Source organism: Cydia strobilella, chromosome Z (genome assembly GCF_947568885.1).
Source record: "Cydia strobilella chromosome Z, ilCydStro3.1, whole genome shotgun sequence".
Classification (NCBI taxonomy): domain Eukaryota; kingdom Metazoa; phylum Arthropoda; class Insecta; order Lepidoptera; family Tortricidae; genus Cydia; species Cydia strobilella.
This window is the reverse complement of record NC_086068.1, coordinates 7,094,698-7,115,119: the sequence shown is the minus strand read 5'-3', so window position 1 is coordinate 7,115,119 and position 20,422 is coordinate 7,094,698. Positions and strand designations below refer to the sequence as shown.

Sequence of the window (20,422 nt, the reverse complement as noted above, 5' to 3'; positions counted from 1 at the left end):
AAGATTGCGTATGGTACGAGGAAAAATAATTCTCAAATCTTTAATTAATCTGCCTTTTATGTGTTTTATTGTATTCTTGTTTGGCGGCACAATATAAACTATAAAACCAATGATAAGAGAAGTTAATACTAGGTAGGTAATGTAGGTATCATGCAAACCATTTCAAACAAACAAACGACATAGCATTGCCATAAAACTCCAAAAACAATGAGATTACTTAATAAAATACCTTTGTCCTTCATTTGTTGCTTCTTAGACTTTCTCCTGTCTGATGTATTCAAGTTTAGGCTTCGCCGATGTACAGAGTTGATCACAGACTCGTCTAGTTGCCTAAAACATACAGCACTCTCATAAATAATATGCCAGTTTACAAGATTTATGGCCGTTGCACCAATCACAATTAGCGGATTGATCAACGTCAATCAGCAGTGAACTATGAAACTTTGATATGTCACCATCGGTTTGGTGCAACCTACCCTCACTCTGTCAAAGTTAATATTTAGTACTCACTTTAAAGACGTTCCACTTTCGTCTCCATCTTCATAAAGCAGCACGGCTTCGAAAATCTGCAACTGCCTCAGCAGATCCAAGTCCGTCCCTTGTTTCGACATATACAACTGCACGATATTATCCATTCCCTGGTCCTGCAGGGCGTCAACCTGGTCGTAGTACATGTCCCTGTCGGGGACGCTATTCAGACACCTATTTATCAACGTTGTAGCGTAAATTAATAGTTCTGTGTCTGAGGCGTCGAAGTCTTGGAGTATTTTCATGACGTTGTACCAGGGTTGTCTGCCTTTAGAAGTATCTACGGTGTTAATAGCATCTATGAGGAGGAGGCAGTTCTTTTCGGTGTATTCTACGAAGACTAGTAGGAGCTTGAGCGCTGTTTTGACCACGTGGCGGAACTTGCTAGAGATGAGGGAGTAGAGCCATTGGATGCAGTGCTTGTTGGCCATAACTCCGTGCATGCCGTCAACGTACAGGAGTATCTGTAAGGACAGTTGAAGTGGGAAAAAATAATGTGATGGTCAATTAAATATGATCGGCCAAGAGCATGTCATGTAGTGTATCGTAGTTACCATTCTGTCAAAATAGGCAAACAGGGGCTATTAGTAAAAAGTATCATGTACATTTGCAGCGCTTTGTACGCCTTTTTACTAAGAAAAGGAGATGTTTTGCAATTATTCGTCTTGAAAGACCTATCCAACTATTTATACCCCACACTACTGGGACAAAGCAAAATAAAAATTTATGGTACCCAAAAAAAAAAACACTATTTTACCGTTCTGTCGCAATACAGGATTTATGTATCCATGCCAAATTGCAGCTTTCTAGCACTAACGATCACGGAGCACGAGCAAAGAATCGGACAGACAGACAGATGAGACAGACATGGCGAAACTAAAAGGGTTTCTAGGTTTACGAAAAGATAGTTTTGTACTTTTAATAAGCTCCGTATGTCGCCTGTCCATGCCGGTAGAGCAAAACATAAGCACCTATGTATAAAAATGTATCTATGTCTAATATGTATAAATGCATCTATGTGTCGTTAAGTGGTCCCAAATAAGTACCCTATGGTGGCAAAATTAAACCTATTAAATTGTACATGAAAGGCATATTTAAAAGAAGCGACAGCAGTTAGGGAAAAACGGCGATACATCTCCTTTATTCGGACATTTATGTGCCTCCAACTAGGGAACAAATCAAATTATTTTATAAAATATTTTTTGATTTGTGTTTTTTAAGTAGGTAGTCACACTACTATATATAAATATAAATTATAAACTGAAATAGACAACATACACTAAAGAAAAAGTGATCAAGTCCGCCGTGATAAAGGAAAAGTGAAAAAGTGGCCGGGTGGTCTAGTGCTCAGGACGTTAGCCGCGTAAGCTGAAGACGCGGGTTCGATTCCCGCCTCGGCCACCGGTGGACTTAGTCACTTTTACTTTAGTGTATGTTATCTATTTCAGTTTATAATTTATGTGCCTGTTCATTTACAACCAACCCTGAATATCATTAGAAGTTGAACCAGTCTGATAGTTCCTGAAATGTAGATGATTGCGTCCGTTACCTGTCCAAGTGCCCTTAGGATATAATCCAAGTAGTTGTGGTCGGCCATGCTGCTGACTTGCATGAGGCAGTCCAGGCCCTTGTTGGCCACAAACTCGTGAACCAGGTCCTTGTCAGATTGAAGGATCTGCTTGAGAGTAAAGAGCGCCCTCCGGAGCTCTCTCCCTTGGGAGTGGAGTAGCCTTTCTGTGAACAAAAGCAAGTACCGAGTTTTACATGAAGTTCTAAAAAATAGCAGTGACGAATGACACCCAGGTGATTCCGTATTTAAATGGAACGCTGGATAGTGTAGTAATTAATTGCGTCTTAATAGTGTTCGTCAACTAATTATGCATAGGTAAGATGATTTTGGATTATCAAATTTTATGGTCACGAATCTTACAGACTATAATCTAGAATAGTTATGGTAAACTTGTATCGTATTAGAAGTCCTTTAAGTATAATATTTCACCTCCAAAGTTATGTGGGCAAAGTTGTAAATAAAAATTGTGATACCTTCATATAAAATCCTAAATTTGATAAGAGTCCTAAAAAGGTGTAGTATGAGGATAATTTGGTGGATAATATAAACGGTGAGGCCGGTAACGATTTTAGCCGCAAAAATGTAAAATTGATAGATTTCTTCGGTGAAATTGTACACTTTTTGTTAACTAATACAAAATAACGTACTGGTTTCAATTAAGCTACGATGATATGTATTTTTTGACCTTCTGGGATTCATGTTATTTTTTTATAAATGATTGGCCTGAAACGTAAATAGCATGTAATTAAAAAAAATATCAACGTACCCATACGAATATTGAGAGTGGTACTAAACCTTGGAAAAAAGTACGAGTTTCAGCTTCTTGTACTCCACATTTATATGCTATAGTGTATTTTTACTACCCTCGAGAACGTAGCTCTCGCGACTCCACTCTGGACGGCCAGCTAAGGCAAGACAGACGCAGAAGAACCTGTCCCACCCATCCACCTTTCGGGTGACAGTAGAGCTCCCCCAGGAGCACTCGGGTACGTGGGGTCGCTACTCCTCAACAGCTCGCCAAAAGCTGTCCCTACGCCTGGTTATTACTATTATTATAACGTTTTGAAAATGTCTCCCCTCAAGTCATTTGTAACATACGAGTGACAACCCTAAGGGTAGAATTGTGCTCGGCAAAGTTGTAAAAAGTGGTACCCAAATATGTTTATAACATTGCCTTCTACCATTCGTCTTCGTCTTCAGCGTTTCTGAACTGCATAAAAGTTACAGTTAAAATTACATACACGTGGGAATTTTCTATACTTAGATACCATCGAAGTTTTTAGATCCTCTTTGGTCCACAAAAACATATCTGCACTCACAGCTGGCTCACGCGTGACTGAAGTTAGATACGCGTCAGTCAATCAATAAGCCAGTGTTTACAGCAATATTATTAGCTACTAGCTGTGCCCGCGGCTTCGCCTGCGTGGAATTCGGTCTGTGTCAGTAAGCGGCTAATTCACCCCTAATTTATCTCCCTGTCCCCTGGAGACGGAACTTAAAGTAAAGTTGACAAATGGATACGCTAGAGGACTGTAGTCCAGATAAAATATTTTACAATTAGGTACCTACCACCAAAGATAGATATAACTCCGTAATAGATGAATACAGTCTAAGGAAAAAACGTGCCTCGAAAATCACGAAAATTTGATTCTCGATCATATGTCGTTACTACCTTTTGCCTACTCTCGTATAGAGGGCGTTAACGGTTTCGTTTGTTATTACTTAACAATTTTAACGCATATCAGTGAAAGAAAATGGGTCAAAATAATAAAAATAATTAATGCAAATAAAATAAAAAAACATTTATCCATATTTAAATACATTTTATCGTATTTTTATAAATCTTCATTTTTAGTTTTAAAATGTGTCGATAGATGGCAGTGAATTTAGTGTGGTTACAAAATTTACTATGACAGTACCGCTCTATAATATTACATCCTCTTTGCTACCACTAAATAAAATTACACTCCAAAATGTTTTTTTTTGCCCTTATTCAAATTTTTGACGTGATTTAAACGGCATAGAGTAGTAGGTGTATATCGAACGATACAGTACCATTTTTGTATTTTTACGTCCTTGACTGTACCTATCCAAATCGGGTACACTACATATTTCCGAAAAAAAAAATATTCCGAATTTTAGAATGTCGAATTTTATCATTCCGATTTTTAAATGCTCGACCCATCAAAATTCCGACTGTCATAATTACGAATGATGAAAATCACGAAGATTTATATTTCCGAAAACCCAAAAAGCCGAATTTAGTAAATTCCGAACTACATAATTCCGACTATAACAATTCCGATGGTGGCAAACACCGAATTTAACATTTACGATTTTCAAAATCACGAATTCGGAATTGCCCTTATTCCGAATTAACGTGATTCCTTTTTTAAATATCCCAATTTTTAAATTTCCACTTTTTTGGCAACAGTTCGTTTTCTTGGGGGTCGCAGTTCTAACCTAACCTAACCCACTTTTCTGGCAACAGTTCGTTTTCTTGGGGGTCGCAATTCTAACCTAACCTAACCCACTTCTGGCAACAGTTCGTTTTCTTGGGGGTCGCAGTTCTAACCAAACCTAACCCACTTCTAGCAACAGTTCGGGTTCGCAGTTCTGTCTAATTTATTTATGCCGAATTTTTATGCCAAAAATATTTTATGCCGAATTTAACATGACGCGGCACGACAGGTACCCGTAATAATTACTAAAACGTGAGTCTTCATTTGAATATCATTCATTCATTCATTCATCCAATCTTGTAAATTTCATTCATTCATCCCTTCATTTTTCCAATCTTGTAAAAAACCGAATTTCTGAATACCGAATTATTTTATTTCCGATCGGACAATGATTCGGAAAAAAAAAATTTCGGAAAAGTGTAAAATCGGAACTTTAAGCTTTCTGTCAAGTGACAATCGGATTTAAAGTTTTCGGAAATAGCACATTCGTGATTTTATTCCATCGTGTTTTTGAAAAATCGTAATTTTGATATTTCGGACTTATAAATAATCGGGATTATGAAAGTCGTGGTTATAAAAATCTGAAAAATGTATTTCGGAATATTTGGGTGTTCCTATCAAAATCATGTCATCCAAATCGGTCCTCCAGTGAAATCAGTCTAAGCATGATGACGCCGGCGGCGGGCAGTGTCTGCCCCTTTTTTTTGTTTTCGGAGTGGGAAATGCAACTGCGTAGCGTCTGCCCCTACGACTTGTTGATAGTCATAGCGAAGCAGACGCTCACGGGGACCTGCAGGCGCTTAAAGCGGAACGGGAAGTTGCTCGGAATGAGGGGGATACGCAGGATGAACACGGCTTCTCCGGCGCCACACTCCGTCAGGATCTGCGCCTACATATGTATTGCGTACGATGTATTTGGGATCACAATCGAGACTCGCGCTGGCTTGCCGTTTCAGCCGAAAGCGAAGCGACCTGCCTGGCTAGAGCGCCACTGAGTCTCTCATCGTGGTTTTTCTTAGACTCCTGAGACCGTGCCCCTTGTGGCCGCAATGCATTGCGAGACTTTCGCGAAAGATTCGATTTTTTTCGGGAAGGCATGGTAACGCGTATAAGTCCCAAATCGTTTGACATTTACTGAAAAAAATTTTTTTTTAAAGTACCCACCTTCGTGACCATTATTAAGAGGAAAGGGCACGGCCGCTTCTCCATGCAAACGCAGTCTTCATTTTTTGGATAAAAACTACCCTATGTTCTTCCACGGGACTCAAACTATCTCTATACCAAATTTTATCTAAATCGGTTTAGCGGTTTAAGCGTAAAGAGAAATTAAAAAAAGTTTTTTTCATATTTTTTGTGTTTTCACTCGGTTTGATATCATAAATGAATTCGGCATACCCGATTTATACAAAAACGATACCTAACTTGGCCTAGTAGCTAAAATGATATAGTTATCAAGATAAAGTTTTTAACCCCTTTTTCCATGGGGGATGAATTTTTAAAAACGCTGAAAAAAAAAATTCTTGCTTTTTAATATAATTAACGGTTTGCAAAGTTTTAAGTTCCTGGCTTAAAATAAAATTTGCACCCCAAGACAAACTTTCATCCCCTTTTCAACCCCCTGAGGGGTTAAATTTCCAAAAACGTCAAAATTAGTTTTTTTGTAATCGTCCATGTATGATAGACGATTTCTAAGAAGTTTCAAAGCATTTGTAATGGATTCAAACTTTCAACCCCCTTTTAACCCTGTTAGGGGACGAATTCTTGAAAACGCTAAAATTTCTTTTCCTGCATTATAATAATATGCCCATTATACAAAGTTTCAAGTAACGCACTCAAAAAAAATTGAACTCCATACAAACTTTCAACCTCTATTTCACCTCCTTAGGGGATGAATTTTCAAAAACGCTGAAATTAGTTTTCTTGTATTTCAATAATATATCTTCTTACGAAGTTTCAAATTGCTAGCTTAAAATAAATCTTGAACTCCATACAAACTTTCATCCCCTTTTTAACCCCCTTAGGGGTAAAATTTCTCAAATTTTTATAGCCTATAACCTGGCCGTCGATTTTTTCGACAGATTAGTAAAGTTTGCATCAAAATCCGTTCAGCCGTTTTCATTTGTAGCGCGGTCAAATAAACAGACAAACAGATAAACAGGCAAACAGATAAACAGACAAAAATTCTAAAAACTGTTGGAATGTGTTCTGTTATCGATTCTAAGTATCCCCAGCCAATTTTTTTTCGAATATCTTCCATGTACAGACTTTCGACCCTCTTCCGCTTTATTATATGTATAGATAAGACACAGATTAAAAAGAGAGTGTAGGTATCTGTAACTATTACTTTTAAGTTATTTCGCTTTTACTGAACTGTGACGCGGTGGGCAAAGTTATGTTGAAAGGGCAAAGTTGAAAACTTCTAAGGTACCTAAGTACTTTTTCACTACTCGCCGGCCCCGCTATGTTTCTAAGCAACTGGAGATTACATGGTTAGGTATATTGTAATGTATGAAAGTACACATGAAGTACACAGTGTACTGCATACCTACGTAGTACATAGAGTCTTCATGTGATTGATTTCTATATATTGTACTTTTTAGTCCATGGCCGTTTAAAACCGCACTTAACCGGCGTGGCGCAGTGTGAAGAAAAATAAACAATCGTCGTTGGCATGACAATCAGTTGTCACGGAATCCGCAATGCACTCATGATTAATTGATTATGCAAAACTAAACGGCATGATTTCAGCGCAGCCGGGCTAGCACATGATTGTCGCGACAGTATGTCGCCGCGATTAGACTACCTTTCCCTCTTTAATACCTCTTTAATTAATACAGTTAGAAAATGACGTAGCCTATCTCGCGCCGACATACTGTCGCGACAATCATGTGCTAGGCCTACTGGTAACGAAATTAAGAGTAGGTAGTAGATATTATAGCTATGCTATACCTATTCTACCGCGTGTTATTGTGGTTGTCGTTTTCGTCGGAGTCATTTTCCTGGGAATCGACATTTCATAATGTTTACTCCTTACTTATTGTTTCTATCGATCACCTACTTATGTAAAAGCCTTCGCGAATAAGGGGTCTTCCATTAATTACATCACCACGTTTAGGGGGGTGTGGGGGTCAAGAAAATGTGACATGTTGTGACAAGGGGGAGGGGGGAGTCACAAACTGTGTGACGTCACTTTAAATTATTTTATTTGCTGTACAGTTAAATAACAAGGTTTTGGAACGATAATCATTTTTATTCGTTTTATTTTATTTTTCCTAATAAGTTTTGGCCCAAAACTTTTGGGTTATAAAATTAGTAACATTTCTTTTGTCAAAATATTTTGATAAAATATTAATAATTCTTAATTTGAATTGCCGATTTCATTGAAAAAATGTCACGTCACACCAGGGTGGGGGGAGGGGTTTGCTAAATGTGACCAAGTGTGACAAGGAGGGGGGAGGGGGTCAAAAAACCTAGAAATTCGTGTGACGTAATTAATGGATGAACTCTAATGGCATACTTTACGTACTTTTTCACCTATTGATTAACAACATAGTAATTTTTACAAAAACGCGCATTTTAAAGGTTGTAGGTGAATTGTCTAGTTGTGTACAGTGTACATGTTATACAGTCGACGCGACGTTTAAGATATGTTTAGGTATTTTCGCCTTATTACAAAGGAGTAAGCTGCAAAAAATAAAACACAACTTTGACATCGACTCTACTAATACCTACTGCAACAAAGTTTGTATGTTGCGTGGCAGGTGTTTTAAACAGGCTGGCATTTTTTTTGCTTACTTATCAGAGACGGTCCAGAATTCCGCAACGCGACTGGATTTGTCGTGTCTCCAGACAATATTTTGACAAAAAAATATTGTTTGATATTAGTACCTATTCATTAAGACCACTATAAAGAGCGCAAACTCAATAATGTTACGTTGTTTCATTACGTTTAGGTACTTCGGATCTCAAATTCATTTTATCGACATTGGGACGTCTAGAAATAACGTTAATAACGCTAAGTTTTTCAATCAATAACTTGCAAATACATATTTAAGTGAAAAATAACTTGCGAGATTTGATGGCCGAGCCGATCGACACGGAGACGGGTAAAACTAAATTAATATTGTACCCACTTCCGCTTATTGCTTGTCGATTTGCGAGGAAGGGTGGATGGAATTGTATAATGAGGATACTCAGTACTCACCAATGATCGCATGCACCCGCACCGACAGCTGCGTTCGCAGAATGATTGCGTTCTTCCGACTGTGGACAAAAAAACATTATTAATTTATGTAATCTTTTTCCTGACCTTTTCTGGTGAAACGGTTTTTAAATAAGACTTTTAGATACGACTGTCGAATATGGAGGCACCTGGTGGTTTTAATTGGGCGACCTGTATGTTGACCTGTATGGTGTTTAGTTCTTTTTAGTTGTAGGTTAACTTATTAAATACTAACACTAGTTATTAGGTACTTAGCTTAAGAAAAACTAACAAAATCTATGTATTGTTATGATCTGCAATAAATGATTATTTAATTTAATTTTAATTTAAATGTATATTGGTAGGATATGGAAATGTAAATAATAACCTAGATTTGACACCTTGATGCGATCGAATTACAAATGTGTAAGTTGCAAAAAGTTTCCAAAAAGATGCAAAAGGAAACATTTAATTTTGGAAATGGAAATATCGATTCCTATAACTATATGAGAAGTTTCCAAAAAAAATTCAAGTGGCTATTTAGCAGCTTTGGAAACATTTCGACTGAACATCATGCAGTAGCTTCATCGCGAAGATTTAATACTTCAAAATTGAAGAAGGTTAAGTAGATACGTAATTTCAGCCGCAGCTGAGAAACCCTATGCGTAGCCACTATTGAAACATTTTACAAGTCTCGCTTACTTTCTGGCAACTACTAACAAAATACGTCATTCAAGATTAAAAAGTTAAGAGCACACTGTTAATTTTTTAGGCCAAAGGTTGAAATGTCCTCCTACTAGCATAATCAGAAATGTGACGTGTAATTCTCATATTTTACTTGCTGTACCATTTTTTGTGGCATGTAGACATTTTTCCTAAAACGTAAACTTCCAAACAAAAAATAAATAAGGAGGTACGGAAACCTTGATAAGTAGTTCTTTGACCGACGGGACTTGACCGATGTTTTGGCTATGCTGATTTATATATCCGCATTACCGTTTGTAATTGTAATCAGGTACAGAGATTCCCACTATAAACGTTTATCTTTAAACCAAAATTGTTTAGAGCATGAATTTATCTTACTAGAATATAATAAATCAGAAATAAAATATTAAAAATTAAATTAAAACGAATACACAACCCGCAACCAGAGGGAGTTTATCTGTAAGTTGTTTATCAGTGAAAACCATAAAATATTGCATGTCACTTCATTATTTTAAAAACCAACAACTTTTTATTTTATAATGTCTCACACAACACAACATCACGAAACCAAAAAGAAGAAAACACGAAAATCCTCACATGTCTTCATCGTCCTCGAGCATGTCTGGCACCAGCAAGCACGTCAACCACAATTCCTCTATCTCCGCGATGCTCGAATCACTCTGTCCCACCGGCTCATCGGCAAGATCTTGCACATCCATTTTCTACTACATACGGGGTGTTCACTTGTTCAGGTATGAATGTCGCGTCTGCTCAGCCAGACGAACGACTGGATGTGGTAGGATGGCCTCGTTTACGATCAGGATAGGGACAATGCATCATTTTATTATTCTAAATTAAGTGATTGGCTATACACGGCATAAAAGAAGTTGACGCACTGTTTGCAAAGTGTAGTAAGTACTTATTAGACGCATTTGTTATAGTGTGGGTCCATTATGATAAAAGTAGACAATATGTCTCCTTGTTCCAAATTACCAGCGATAGATTTAGGTACTAAGTGTCAACTGATGGGAATATACGACCAGCCAAAGATGTAGCACACATGTTCAGCAATACCTTTTTTTTTCAAATACAGGACATTCTGAAAAGTAATACCTTTTTGTTTCACCAAAATTGTTATAATGAAAACAGTGATTAAGCAGTTTTTGGCGGGTTGGTACATACGTCTATGTAGCTAAGTAAGACTTGAAGGGTCCATGGTTAATTTTAACTCCTTAGTGACCACCGCATACGTCTCATCTCTCTAATGTAAAATCTGCTGGCTCAGGTCAAGGTAACACAGATCGACCTAGCGCCCAACTAAGCAAAGCTTGTACTACATACTGATTTACATAGATAAATATATACTTAAATCATAGATTTATATAACATAGATTTAAATAGTTCGATAAAATCCATAATTCAGGAACAAATATTTGTGATGAACACACAAATAACCGCCCTTAACAGGATTCGAACCAGGGACCTCCTGCTTTGTACGCAGGGTCACTACCGAATAGGCTTATAGGCCGTTACTATTTTTCTAATATTTCTGCACCACATTTTTATAATAAGAGCAGCCTGTAGCCTCAGTGCAAGTGCATTGTGTGCGCGAGACCCAGTTTTTGTGCGGGTTCACCTTCATCGGCTCGAAAAACCGCCGCGACGCACTCACGGTTTCGCTTCAGCTTTCTATAGATAGAATTGGTCATATAGTTTTTGTATAATTAGCCATACACGCCACACACTAAATTGACATTAATTAGATCACAACGTCATATTAATATTTTTAAAGCAATAATATTGAACATTATAAAAAAGTAAAACAAATTATTATTAAATTAAATTTAAAAATTAGCGCTTCGCAATTTAAAAGGGAGCAAAACCCAGTTTTATGTAGGTACATGATTCTTAAACGTTTTTACTTTAGAAAACAGAAAATAAAAGTACAATAAAATTACAAAAAATATTTTTTTCATTTCTCATGCTTTGAAAGTTCTAAAAGGTGTGCAGAAAATGATACGTTTCTGCACTAGACCATTTTACGTTCCAAGTACGATTTATTTAAATTTTATACGATAAGCAATTGAAATTGTTATTATACAATTTCCATTCTGATATTTAACTCCCCATTTCCGATACTTTTGCCTAAATTGTTAATTGAAAGTACCCTCAAGAAACACTATAAAAATGTACTGTGATGTTTAAAAAAACACATGCAGTTTACTTTTCTCGTATTCGAAATGAAAAATATCATTTCAGCTTCGGACAGTTCGGACTATTGGTGAAATAAGTGCCTTTCATCCATTGGTTAACAATCTACTATTGTAGTACGCGAGACCGAAATGTGAACCAATGTCCAACAAGACGAGATACTGTGGGCACCCTACTTTAATTTGATGTTCAACTAAGCAAAGATAGATATAACTCCGTAATAGATGGATACAGTCTAAGGAAAAAACGTGCCTCGAAAATCAAGTAAATTTGATTCTCGATCAGATGGCGCCACTACCTTTGGCCTACTCTCGTATAGAGGGCGTTGACGGTTTCGTTTGTTATTTAACCATTTTAACGCATATCAGTGAAAGAACATGGGTCAAAATCATATAATTAATGCAAATAAAAAAAAAACATTTATCCCTATTTAAATATGATTTAAATACATTTTATTGTATTTTTATAAATCTTCATTTTTAGTTTTAAAGTGTGTCGATAGATGGCAGTGAATTTACTGTGGTTACAAAATTTACTATGACAGTACTGCTCTATCCTATTGTATCCTCTTTGAACTAAGTATAGATACTTATTACCTGTATAGATTTGCCCGAGCCCGGTGCACTCCTGAACCCGCCAGGACCGACATGATCTTATTTATTAGGTAAATAATTAAATATACCCTACCATCTTTTTGTACAGGATATTAGTATCCGATGCGTCGCGCACATACTTAAAGAATGTGAATACCAACGTTGCTGCATTGTAAACCGTGTACCTAATATAAAAATCGGCCCGATTATAACTTTAAGATACGTCAATTAATAGATCTAGATACGATATGGATTAGATATGACAGTGTCAAAAGTGACGTTTCTTCAAACAAAAACGTCACTTAACACTGATCTAATCCATATCGTGTTAGATCTATTAATTGACGTATCTTAAAGTTAGAATCAGGCAGAATTTCACTTCGATCTTATTTAAGTATACCTACTGAAGTAAGCAAAATACAATAAAGTAAATGATTTCAGATAATAAAATGGACATGGACATTGCAACTTTGAAGCAATATTTTTTTTTTCAACGGTATGATCCTCACAGACCGATGCTCTCAGATTTTTTATAAATCGCGGCACAACCCTTTAGTATTTTTCACATAGCATGGGTACGGTGATGGCTGTCATGTCCATAAAATTGACTAACTTAAAACGCACAACATTGAAAATAAGTATTGAGATGATACCTGTAACCGTACCCAAGCTAATATCAAAATACTATAATGTAAATTGATTTTTTAGGCACATATAGGAATATAGTTATAAGTATCAGTGAAATGTTACCTTTTAGCTGTCCTATACAGTTGGATACAATATATAGTAATTTGTAAACAAAGCATAGTGAAGAAACTATTAGTATTGTTATGTAAGCCAACGAGCAATCGCGTTGGCAGAAGCTAAATCGCAATCAATCATAATAAATCAAAGATTTCCACTACCACAGCCAACGGGATAAAAAAATAAGGACTCCGGAAAGCGCAATTTAATAATCGCTTAACTTAGTAGCTAGGCTAGAACGAACTCACTGAGTTAAAAAAACCGGCCAAGTGCGAGTCGGACTTCGTCGTAGATAATGGTACGGAACCCGTACCATTATCTATATAAAGACGGCAATCACGTTTGTTGTATGGGAGCCCCCCTTAAATATTTATTTTATTCTGTTTTTAGTATTTGTTGTTATAGCGGCAACAGGATTACATTATCTGTAAAAATTTCACCAAACAACAAACATCACGGTCCATGAGATACAGCCTGGTGACAGTATTGTATTTCTGTTGCCGCTATAACAACAAATTACTAAAAATTACGGAACCCTTGGTGGGCGAGTCCGACGGTTTTTATATATGAAAACTATATCACAATCTCATTTTAGTGTTCCAACTTGATAGTAGCATAGAGTAACTTATACTAGAGCGGTACTGTCATAGTAAATTTTGTAACCCCAGTAAATTCACTGCCATCTGTCGACACACTTTAAAACTAAAAATGAAGATTTATAAAGATACGATAGAATGTATTTAAATATAGATAAATGATTTTTTTTATTTGCATTAATTATTTTTATGATTTTGACCCATGTTAAATAACAAACGAAACCGTCAACGCCATCTATACGACTGTAGGCCAAAACTAGTAGCGCCCTCTGAACGAGAATCAAATTTTCTTGATTTTCGAGGCACGTTTTTTCCTTAGACTGTATCCATCTATTACGGAGTTATATATATCTTTGATAGTAGTGATGGTCTTCTTTAAATCGGCATATAAATGAAAACACCTATCACAATATAATAATTTCAACTTCAACTTCAAATCTTTATTGCCAATATATTACATTTACATGGAATATAGACCCTGTAAAGGCACAGCAATTTAGTCTTATACATAAGCATTAGGTAGTTAACCTTACTTATAAACTACACTGCATATACATTCAAATAAAACTATTCATTATAAAATAATTAATAATAGTATTATGCACTTTCAACTAGGTAGGTACATAAACATTCCTAAAAGTCCGTGTTTACCCTGCTATTGCCGAAATCAGGTAAAATCAACACAATGGAGCTGCACTATTGGCAGTATCAAAATCGTCCTAATGGATTGTGGGCTACACCGTTCATTGAGGAACAGGAGGGATAGGGGGAAGAGGAAGTGCACCGCCGGGGTCGCGCGTACGCACATCCATTCAACCAGTGCCCCACTGACTGTGACGAGTTGTGACGTCACAGTTCGCATGTGGCCGTTTCAATGGAGAACCATGAAGCTGCCACTTACGAGTTTACTGGATGTGGGCCTTATTGACGCTGAAAAAAGGCGATCTCGCTTTACGAATAAAGAAGTGGAAGAAGGCTTCCCATATGAAAAAATGGAATATCCTGACAAAAATCCGGACATCACCTTAAAAATCCTGCAGGTACGCAGGCCTCGTTGAGCGTGGAGTCCAGGTGGAGGTACGACTCGTAGTCGCCATCTCCGAACACCTGACGGGTCGCGTCGTCCGTCCCTCAGCGGACTGCAAGTACATGGTGTATAGTCGTACCTCTCTTGCAGGCCCTCCATGCTCCTCGTCTTGCTCATTGAGCGTGGAGTCCAGGTGGAGGTACGGCCCGTAGTCGCCATCTCCGAACACCTGACGGGGCGCGTCGTCCGTCTGTACAGCGGACTGCAAGTACATGGTGTATAGTCGTACCTCTCTTGCAGGCCCTCGATGCTCCTCGTCTTGCTCATTGAGCGTGGAGTCCAGGTGGAGGTACGGCCCGTAGTCGCCATCCCCGAACACCTGACGGGGCGCGTCGTCCGTCTGTACAGCGGACTGCAAGTACATGGTGTATAGTCGTACCTTTCTTGCAGGCCCTCCAGCTCCTCGTCTTGCTCATTGAGCGTGGAGTCCAGGTGGAGGTACGGCCCGTAGTCGCCATCTCCGAACACCTGACGGGGCGCGTCGTCCGTCTGTACAGCGGACTGCAAGTACATGGTGTATAGTCGTACCTTTCTTGCAGGCCCTCCAGCTCCTCGTCTTGCTCATTGAGCGTGGAGTCCAGGTGGAGGTACGGCCCGTAGTCGCCATCTCCGAACACCTGACGGGGCGCGTCGTCCGTCTGTACAGCGGACTGCAAGTACATGGTGTATAGTCGTACCTCTCTTGCAGGCCCTCCAGCTCCTCGTCTTGCTCATCGAGCGTGGAGTCCAGGTCGAGGTACGGCCCGTAGTCGCCATCTCCGAACACCTGACGGGGCGCGTCGTCTGTCTGTACAGCGGACTGCAAGTACATGGTGTATAGTCGTCCTTTCTCTTGCAGGCCCTCGATGCTCCTCGTCTTGCTCATTGAGCGTGGAGTCCAGGTGGAGGTACGGCCCGTAGTCGCCATCCCCGAACACCTGACGGGGCGCGTCGTCCGTCTGTACAGCGGACTGCAAGTACATGGTGTATAGTCGTACCTTTCTTGCAGGCCCTCCAGCTCCTCGTCTTGCTCATTGAGCGTGGAGTCCAGGTCGAGGTACGGCCCGTAGTCGCCATCTTTGAACACCTGCAGGGTCGCGTCGTCCAACTGTTGACAAAAAACACTTTGTTAATAATGAGCGTCTTTCGTTGTATACAAGCGGTATGCCGTTACGGGAATTTGGTTGATAATCCTTTTATTTTATTTGATATTCACAATCAAGTCGGAAGCTACATATTGTTATAATATTTACGTGTGCTAATTACTGTTGCTGTTTCGCCATTCGATTTTTGCATACCTACTTATTCGTATTGAAAAACAAAACATAATATTTTTGAATATTTTGTAAGTGTCACCAGCAGAAGTAGCCACGTTGGTTAGGAATTAAAAATGATCGTAACAAAACCTTAAAAATAAAATCGTGTGCAGAATTTCCATCATGTAGCGACTTGGCTTCTGTCTGTAGCAGTTAGAAGGCTGCTGACTACTGTACGTGTTGCAGCGCTATCTGCGTTCCGGTCTTAACACTTGATTCGCAAAATGCATGTTATGTGAGCAGCGAGCGGTTTGTTTCATATGCTGACATTCTAATTCCTTGGTTCTGCCATAGATGGCGTTAAAGTCGTACAACTATATCAACTATAACATGTAACTGAAGTGTGCGGGCGATTTTATCAAAGACTCCGTAATAGATGGATACAGTCTAAGGAAAAAACGTGCCTCGAAAATTACGAAAATTTGATTCTCGATCAGAGGGCGCTACTAGCTTTGGCCTACTCTCGTATAGAGGGCGTTGACTGTTTCGTTTGTTATTTATAATTTTAACGCATATCCGTTAAAGAACATGGTTCAAAATCATATAAAAATAATTAATGCACATAAAAAATCATTTATCCATATTTAAATACATGTTAACGTATTTTTATAAATCTTCAGTTTTAGTTTTAAAGTATGTCGATAGATGGCAGTGAATTTACAGTGGTTACAAAATTTACTATGACAGTACCGCTCTATCTTATTATATCCTCTTTGATTTTATTAATCTGCGCGCGGTGGTATAGTAATATCGTACGTTTTTTTATGAATAAAAGTAGAACCTAACTTTTTTTTCCACGGTTCTTTCACTTCTTACTTTATTTCTACGAAATAATACATTAATCGGACGAATTAAGCCTAGCGCCTTAATTTTATAACTGTAATCTTCCGAAATTCTTCACAATATAACAATTTCCCTTAGAATCAGCATATCCTAAGGCTACAAAATGTATTTGGGGCATTTTCTATGAAAAGGGACCTTATTGTCGATGGCGCTTACGCCGCACAGCGTCGCGCGGCATTGTATTTATATCGGAGCATCGTTTATAATGGCGTAAGCGCCATCGACAATAAGGTCCCTTTTTTATAGAAAATACCACATTTACTCCACTAGATAGGTACTAATTTATCAATACTTCAGATATTTTTAGACAACATTAAAACGCCAAGTACAAAGATGACATCACTTTTGGATACTCGTATAACTACTTAGACATGAGATTCGCCACGCAACAAAATATTATTATGGTGTCGTAAAATTCAATGTTTATCGATGTAACGAAGTCGTCAACTATAATATTATGAGGTATGAGCATTGAGCAACGCGAATAAGCGTATGTACCTACATACGCTTAAGATTTTTGAGTACCTACTCAAAAATCTTTCTGTTGAACACTGTGGTTGAACAACACTTATCTAGGTTTATGGGTGAACCAAGTTTTAGAACACCGATTTCGTAATTTCTACTCCCTAAGAAAGAAAAATCGATTTCTCAAAAACCATGTCGATTTTTTAACTTTTTTGTTTCCACGGGCATTATTAGATACATAAGTTAAAATTAACAACTTGATCAGATAAAAGTTAAATTTTGTACGGTAACGCAGCAAAAAAGTACAAAAATGGTGTGTCCCTCATTTTCGTATATGGGAATAGTTATTTGTTATACAAGGGTGCAAAGTTGTATTTTACCCGCGAGTGTAGAATTGAAACACGAGCAAGCGAAAGGATTCTATAGTTTAACCACGAGCAAAGCGAGTGGTTCTAAAATAGAATCCTGAGCGTAGCGAGTGTTTCAACACACGAGAAGTAAAAAACATTTGCACCCGTTTGTAACACAAAACTTTTCACCTCACTATAGCGAGGAAAGTGCAACATCCACAGGCGTTAGATCATCTTCATCACTGGAATCACTAATTTTTTTACGATATTATAATAGAAAACTCTGAAGTTGTGTACTTTTACGCGAGTCGGTGAGAAAAGTTTTTAAGTAAAAAAATTGTTGACAATGTTGACATTTCTGACGTATGAAATGTCAACGATGCGTTTTAAAATTGCATCGAGTCAACTTGTGCGTTCAGAATTATATTTAACATCATTATAAAAAAACAGCGTTTCTTGTGGAATTTTAAGGTGTATGACTTAAAGTCATTAAATAAAGCTAAATTTAGTATTTTTTATTAGATTCTCAAACCATTTATTTAATGATAATTAATATCGAACGAACCATTATCATGAGCGTTTTACGTTTTGTTATCTGTCTAGCTACTAAAAAGTTTTTTTCCCCTCACTAGCTCGGAAAGTTGTCTTTTATCCTTCAAAACAAGCAGGGAAAAACGCGTTTTATCCACTAGTGGGGAAAGTAATTTGACCTTGGGTGGAGCGTGTTTTAGTAGCTTGACAGATAACAAAACGTAAAACGCTCATAATAATGGTTCGTTCGATATTAATTATCATTAAACAAATTGTTTGAGAATCTAATAAAATATACCAAATTTAGCTTTATTTAATGATTTTATGTCATAAACCTTAAAGTTCCATAAAAAACGTTTGATGTTTAATAATGATGTTAAATTGAATTCTGAACGCACAAGTTGAGTCGATGCAATTTCAAAACGCATCAATGACATTTCATACGTCAGAAATGTCAACATTGTCAACAAAATTTTTACTTAGAAACTTCTCGCGTAAAAATACAGAATTTCCAGACTTTTTTGTTATAATATTGTAAAAAAATGAGTGATTCCAGTGATGAAGATGATCTAACGCCTGTGGATGTTGCACTTTCCTCGCCATAGTGAGGTGAAAAGTTTTGTGTTACACACGGGTGCAAATGTATTTTACTTCTCGAGTGTTGAAACACTCGCTACGCTTTAGATTCTATTTTAGAACCACTCGCTTCGCTCGTGGTTCAACTATAGATTCCTTTCGCTTGCTCGTGTTTCAATTCCACACTCGCGGGTAAAATACAACTTTGCACCCTTGTATAACAAATAACTATTTTTCTGCTACGTTATCGTACAAAATGTAACTTTTATATGATCAAGTTGTTAATTTGAATGTGTTAATGAAATACTTATGGATTTAATAATGCCCATGTAAACAAAAAAAGTTAAATAATCAACATGGTTTCTGAATAATCGATTTTTGTTTGCTAGGGAGTCTAGGGACACGAAATCAAATATTCAGTAATCAGTAATTTATTGCTTTCATAGGTACAATATTATATTGTTTGGTTAACTCCTACATTCCCGACTAGTTATCGGTATAAAAAAGTTAGAGGTACAGATCCCTTATTATTCAATGTAAATGCTGAATTACTAACAATATAATTTAACGTAATTTACTGTCTCAGTTTTACATAATTCTATGTAATGTTCCGAAAACTAAATTATAAAAAACATGCAAAAAATACGCGGCCTCTTCAAGGTGATTATGATCCCTATTTATTTATTTTCTTTATTTACATGGATGAATCTTACATAAAACAAATGCTATTTTATCATTCTTTAAATATATAATTCGATCATGTGTATTGGACTGCCAAAATTGCAACCGTACATAATATTTTACCAAACCTACTCGTTGGATGGCAGTCACAAATAAACGTGTTACTAAAAAGTACTTACTCTAAGTTTGAAAGGTATTAGCTGAAGTAGGTACAGTCGCCATCAGATATATCGGAGCGGCCGAGGTGCTCACAAATATCTGAACACGCCTCTATTGTCATGGCGATAGGTGCGTGTTCAGATATTTTTGAGTCCCTCGGCCGCTCCGATATATGTGATGGCGACTGTACACACTTGCGGAGAACTAAATGCTGGTGATAAAATAACTTTGTAATAAAGTAGGTTCATATAAATAAACAATTGTACCTAGATTTTATTAATGTGACATTGATTTTTACTCCCTTTTGTGAAGTATAATTTTTCACATTCCAGACGCGTATTCGCATCCAACATCCAACGACAATCCCAAATAGTAATAAACAAAGTCGCGATCTAAATTTTTAAATAATTATATTACGTTTTGATCTGTATAAAACAAGCTTTCAAATCATGGCAAACTTATTTTTATTATAAGTTTTGTATTACATTTCATCAGTCAAAACCTTTGTGACAGAACTTATGACCTGACTAAGTACCTACCTACTTATGCCACAAGGCCCTTCATAAGTTGTCGATTTAGTCCAATTTTTTTTTGCTGATTAAATACATTCAGAAATATTTTTGGCTAAAAAACAGCGTTTCGCTCGCATTAATCCGAAAATAAATCACAAGTCCGAGCGAAATGAACTCGCGAATGACAGCTAAATAATATGATTCCAAATTTCCAATATGATTCAAATATCGTTTTGATATCAGGTGCACGTTCGAATTGGCCTGGGTGCCTAGCCAAGATGACAATCGCTTGGGCTACGACAACGAAACGGTT

General features: G+C 37.4%; 1 protein-coding gene across 1 annotated transcript in view; it reads right to left on the bottom strand.

The window, feature by feature from the left end:
- The window catches only part of LOC134754464 (uncharacterized), a 129,591-nt gene that overhangs the window by 10,563 nt on the left and 98,606 nt on the right, over positions 1 to 20,422 (bottom strand). Inside the window, exons 5-9 of the mRNA XM_063690798.1 lie at positions 15,675 to 15,784; positions 8,765 to 8,823; positions 2,078 to 2,262; positions 511 to 992; positions 230 to 330 (exon numbers count right to left, since the gene is read on the bottom strand). Coding sequence (XP_063546868.1) covers positions 230 to 330; positions 511 to 992; positions 2,078 to 2,262; positions 8,765 to 8,823; positions 15,675 to 15,784 — 937 coding nt within the window. The remainder of the gene's footprint in view (positions 1 to 229; positions 331 to 510; positions 993 to 2,077; positions 2,263 to 8,764; positions 8,824 to 15,674; positions 15,785 to 20,422) is intronic.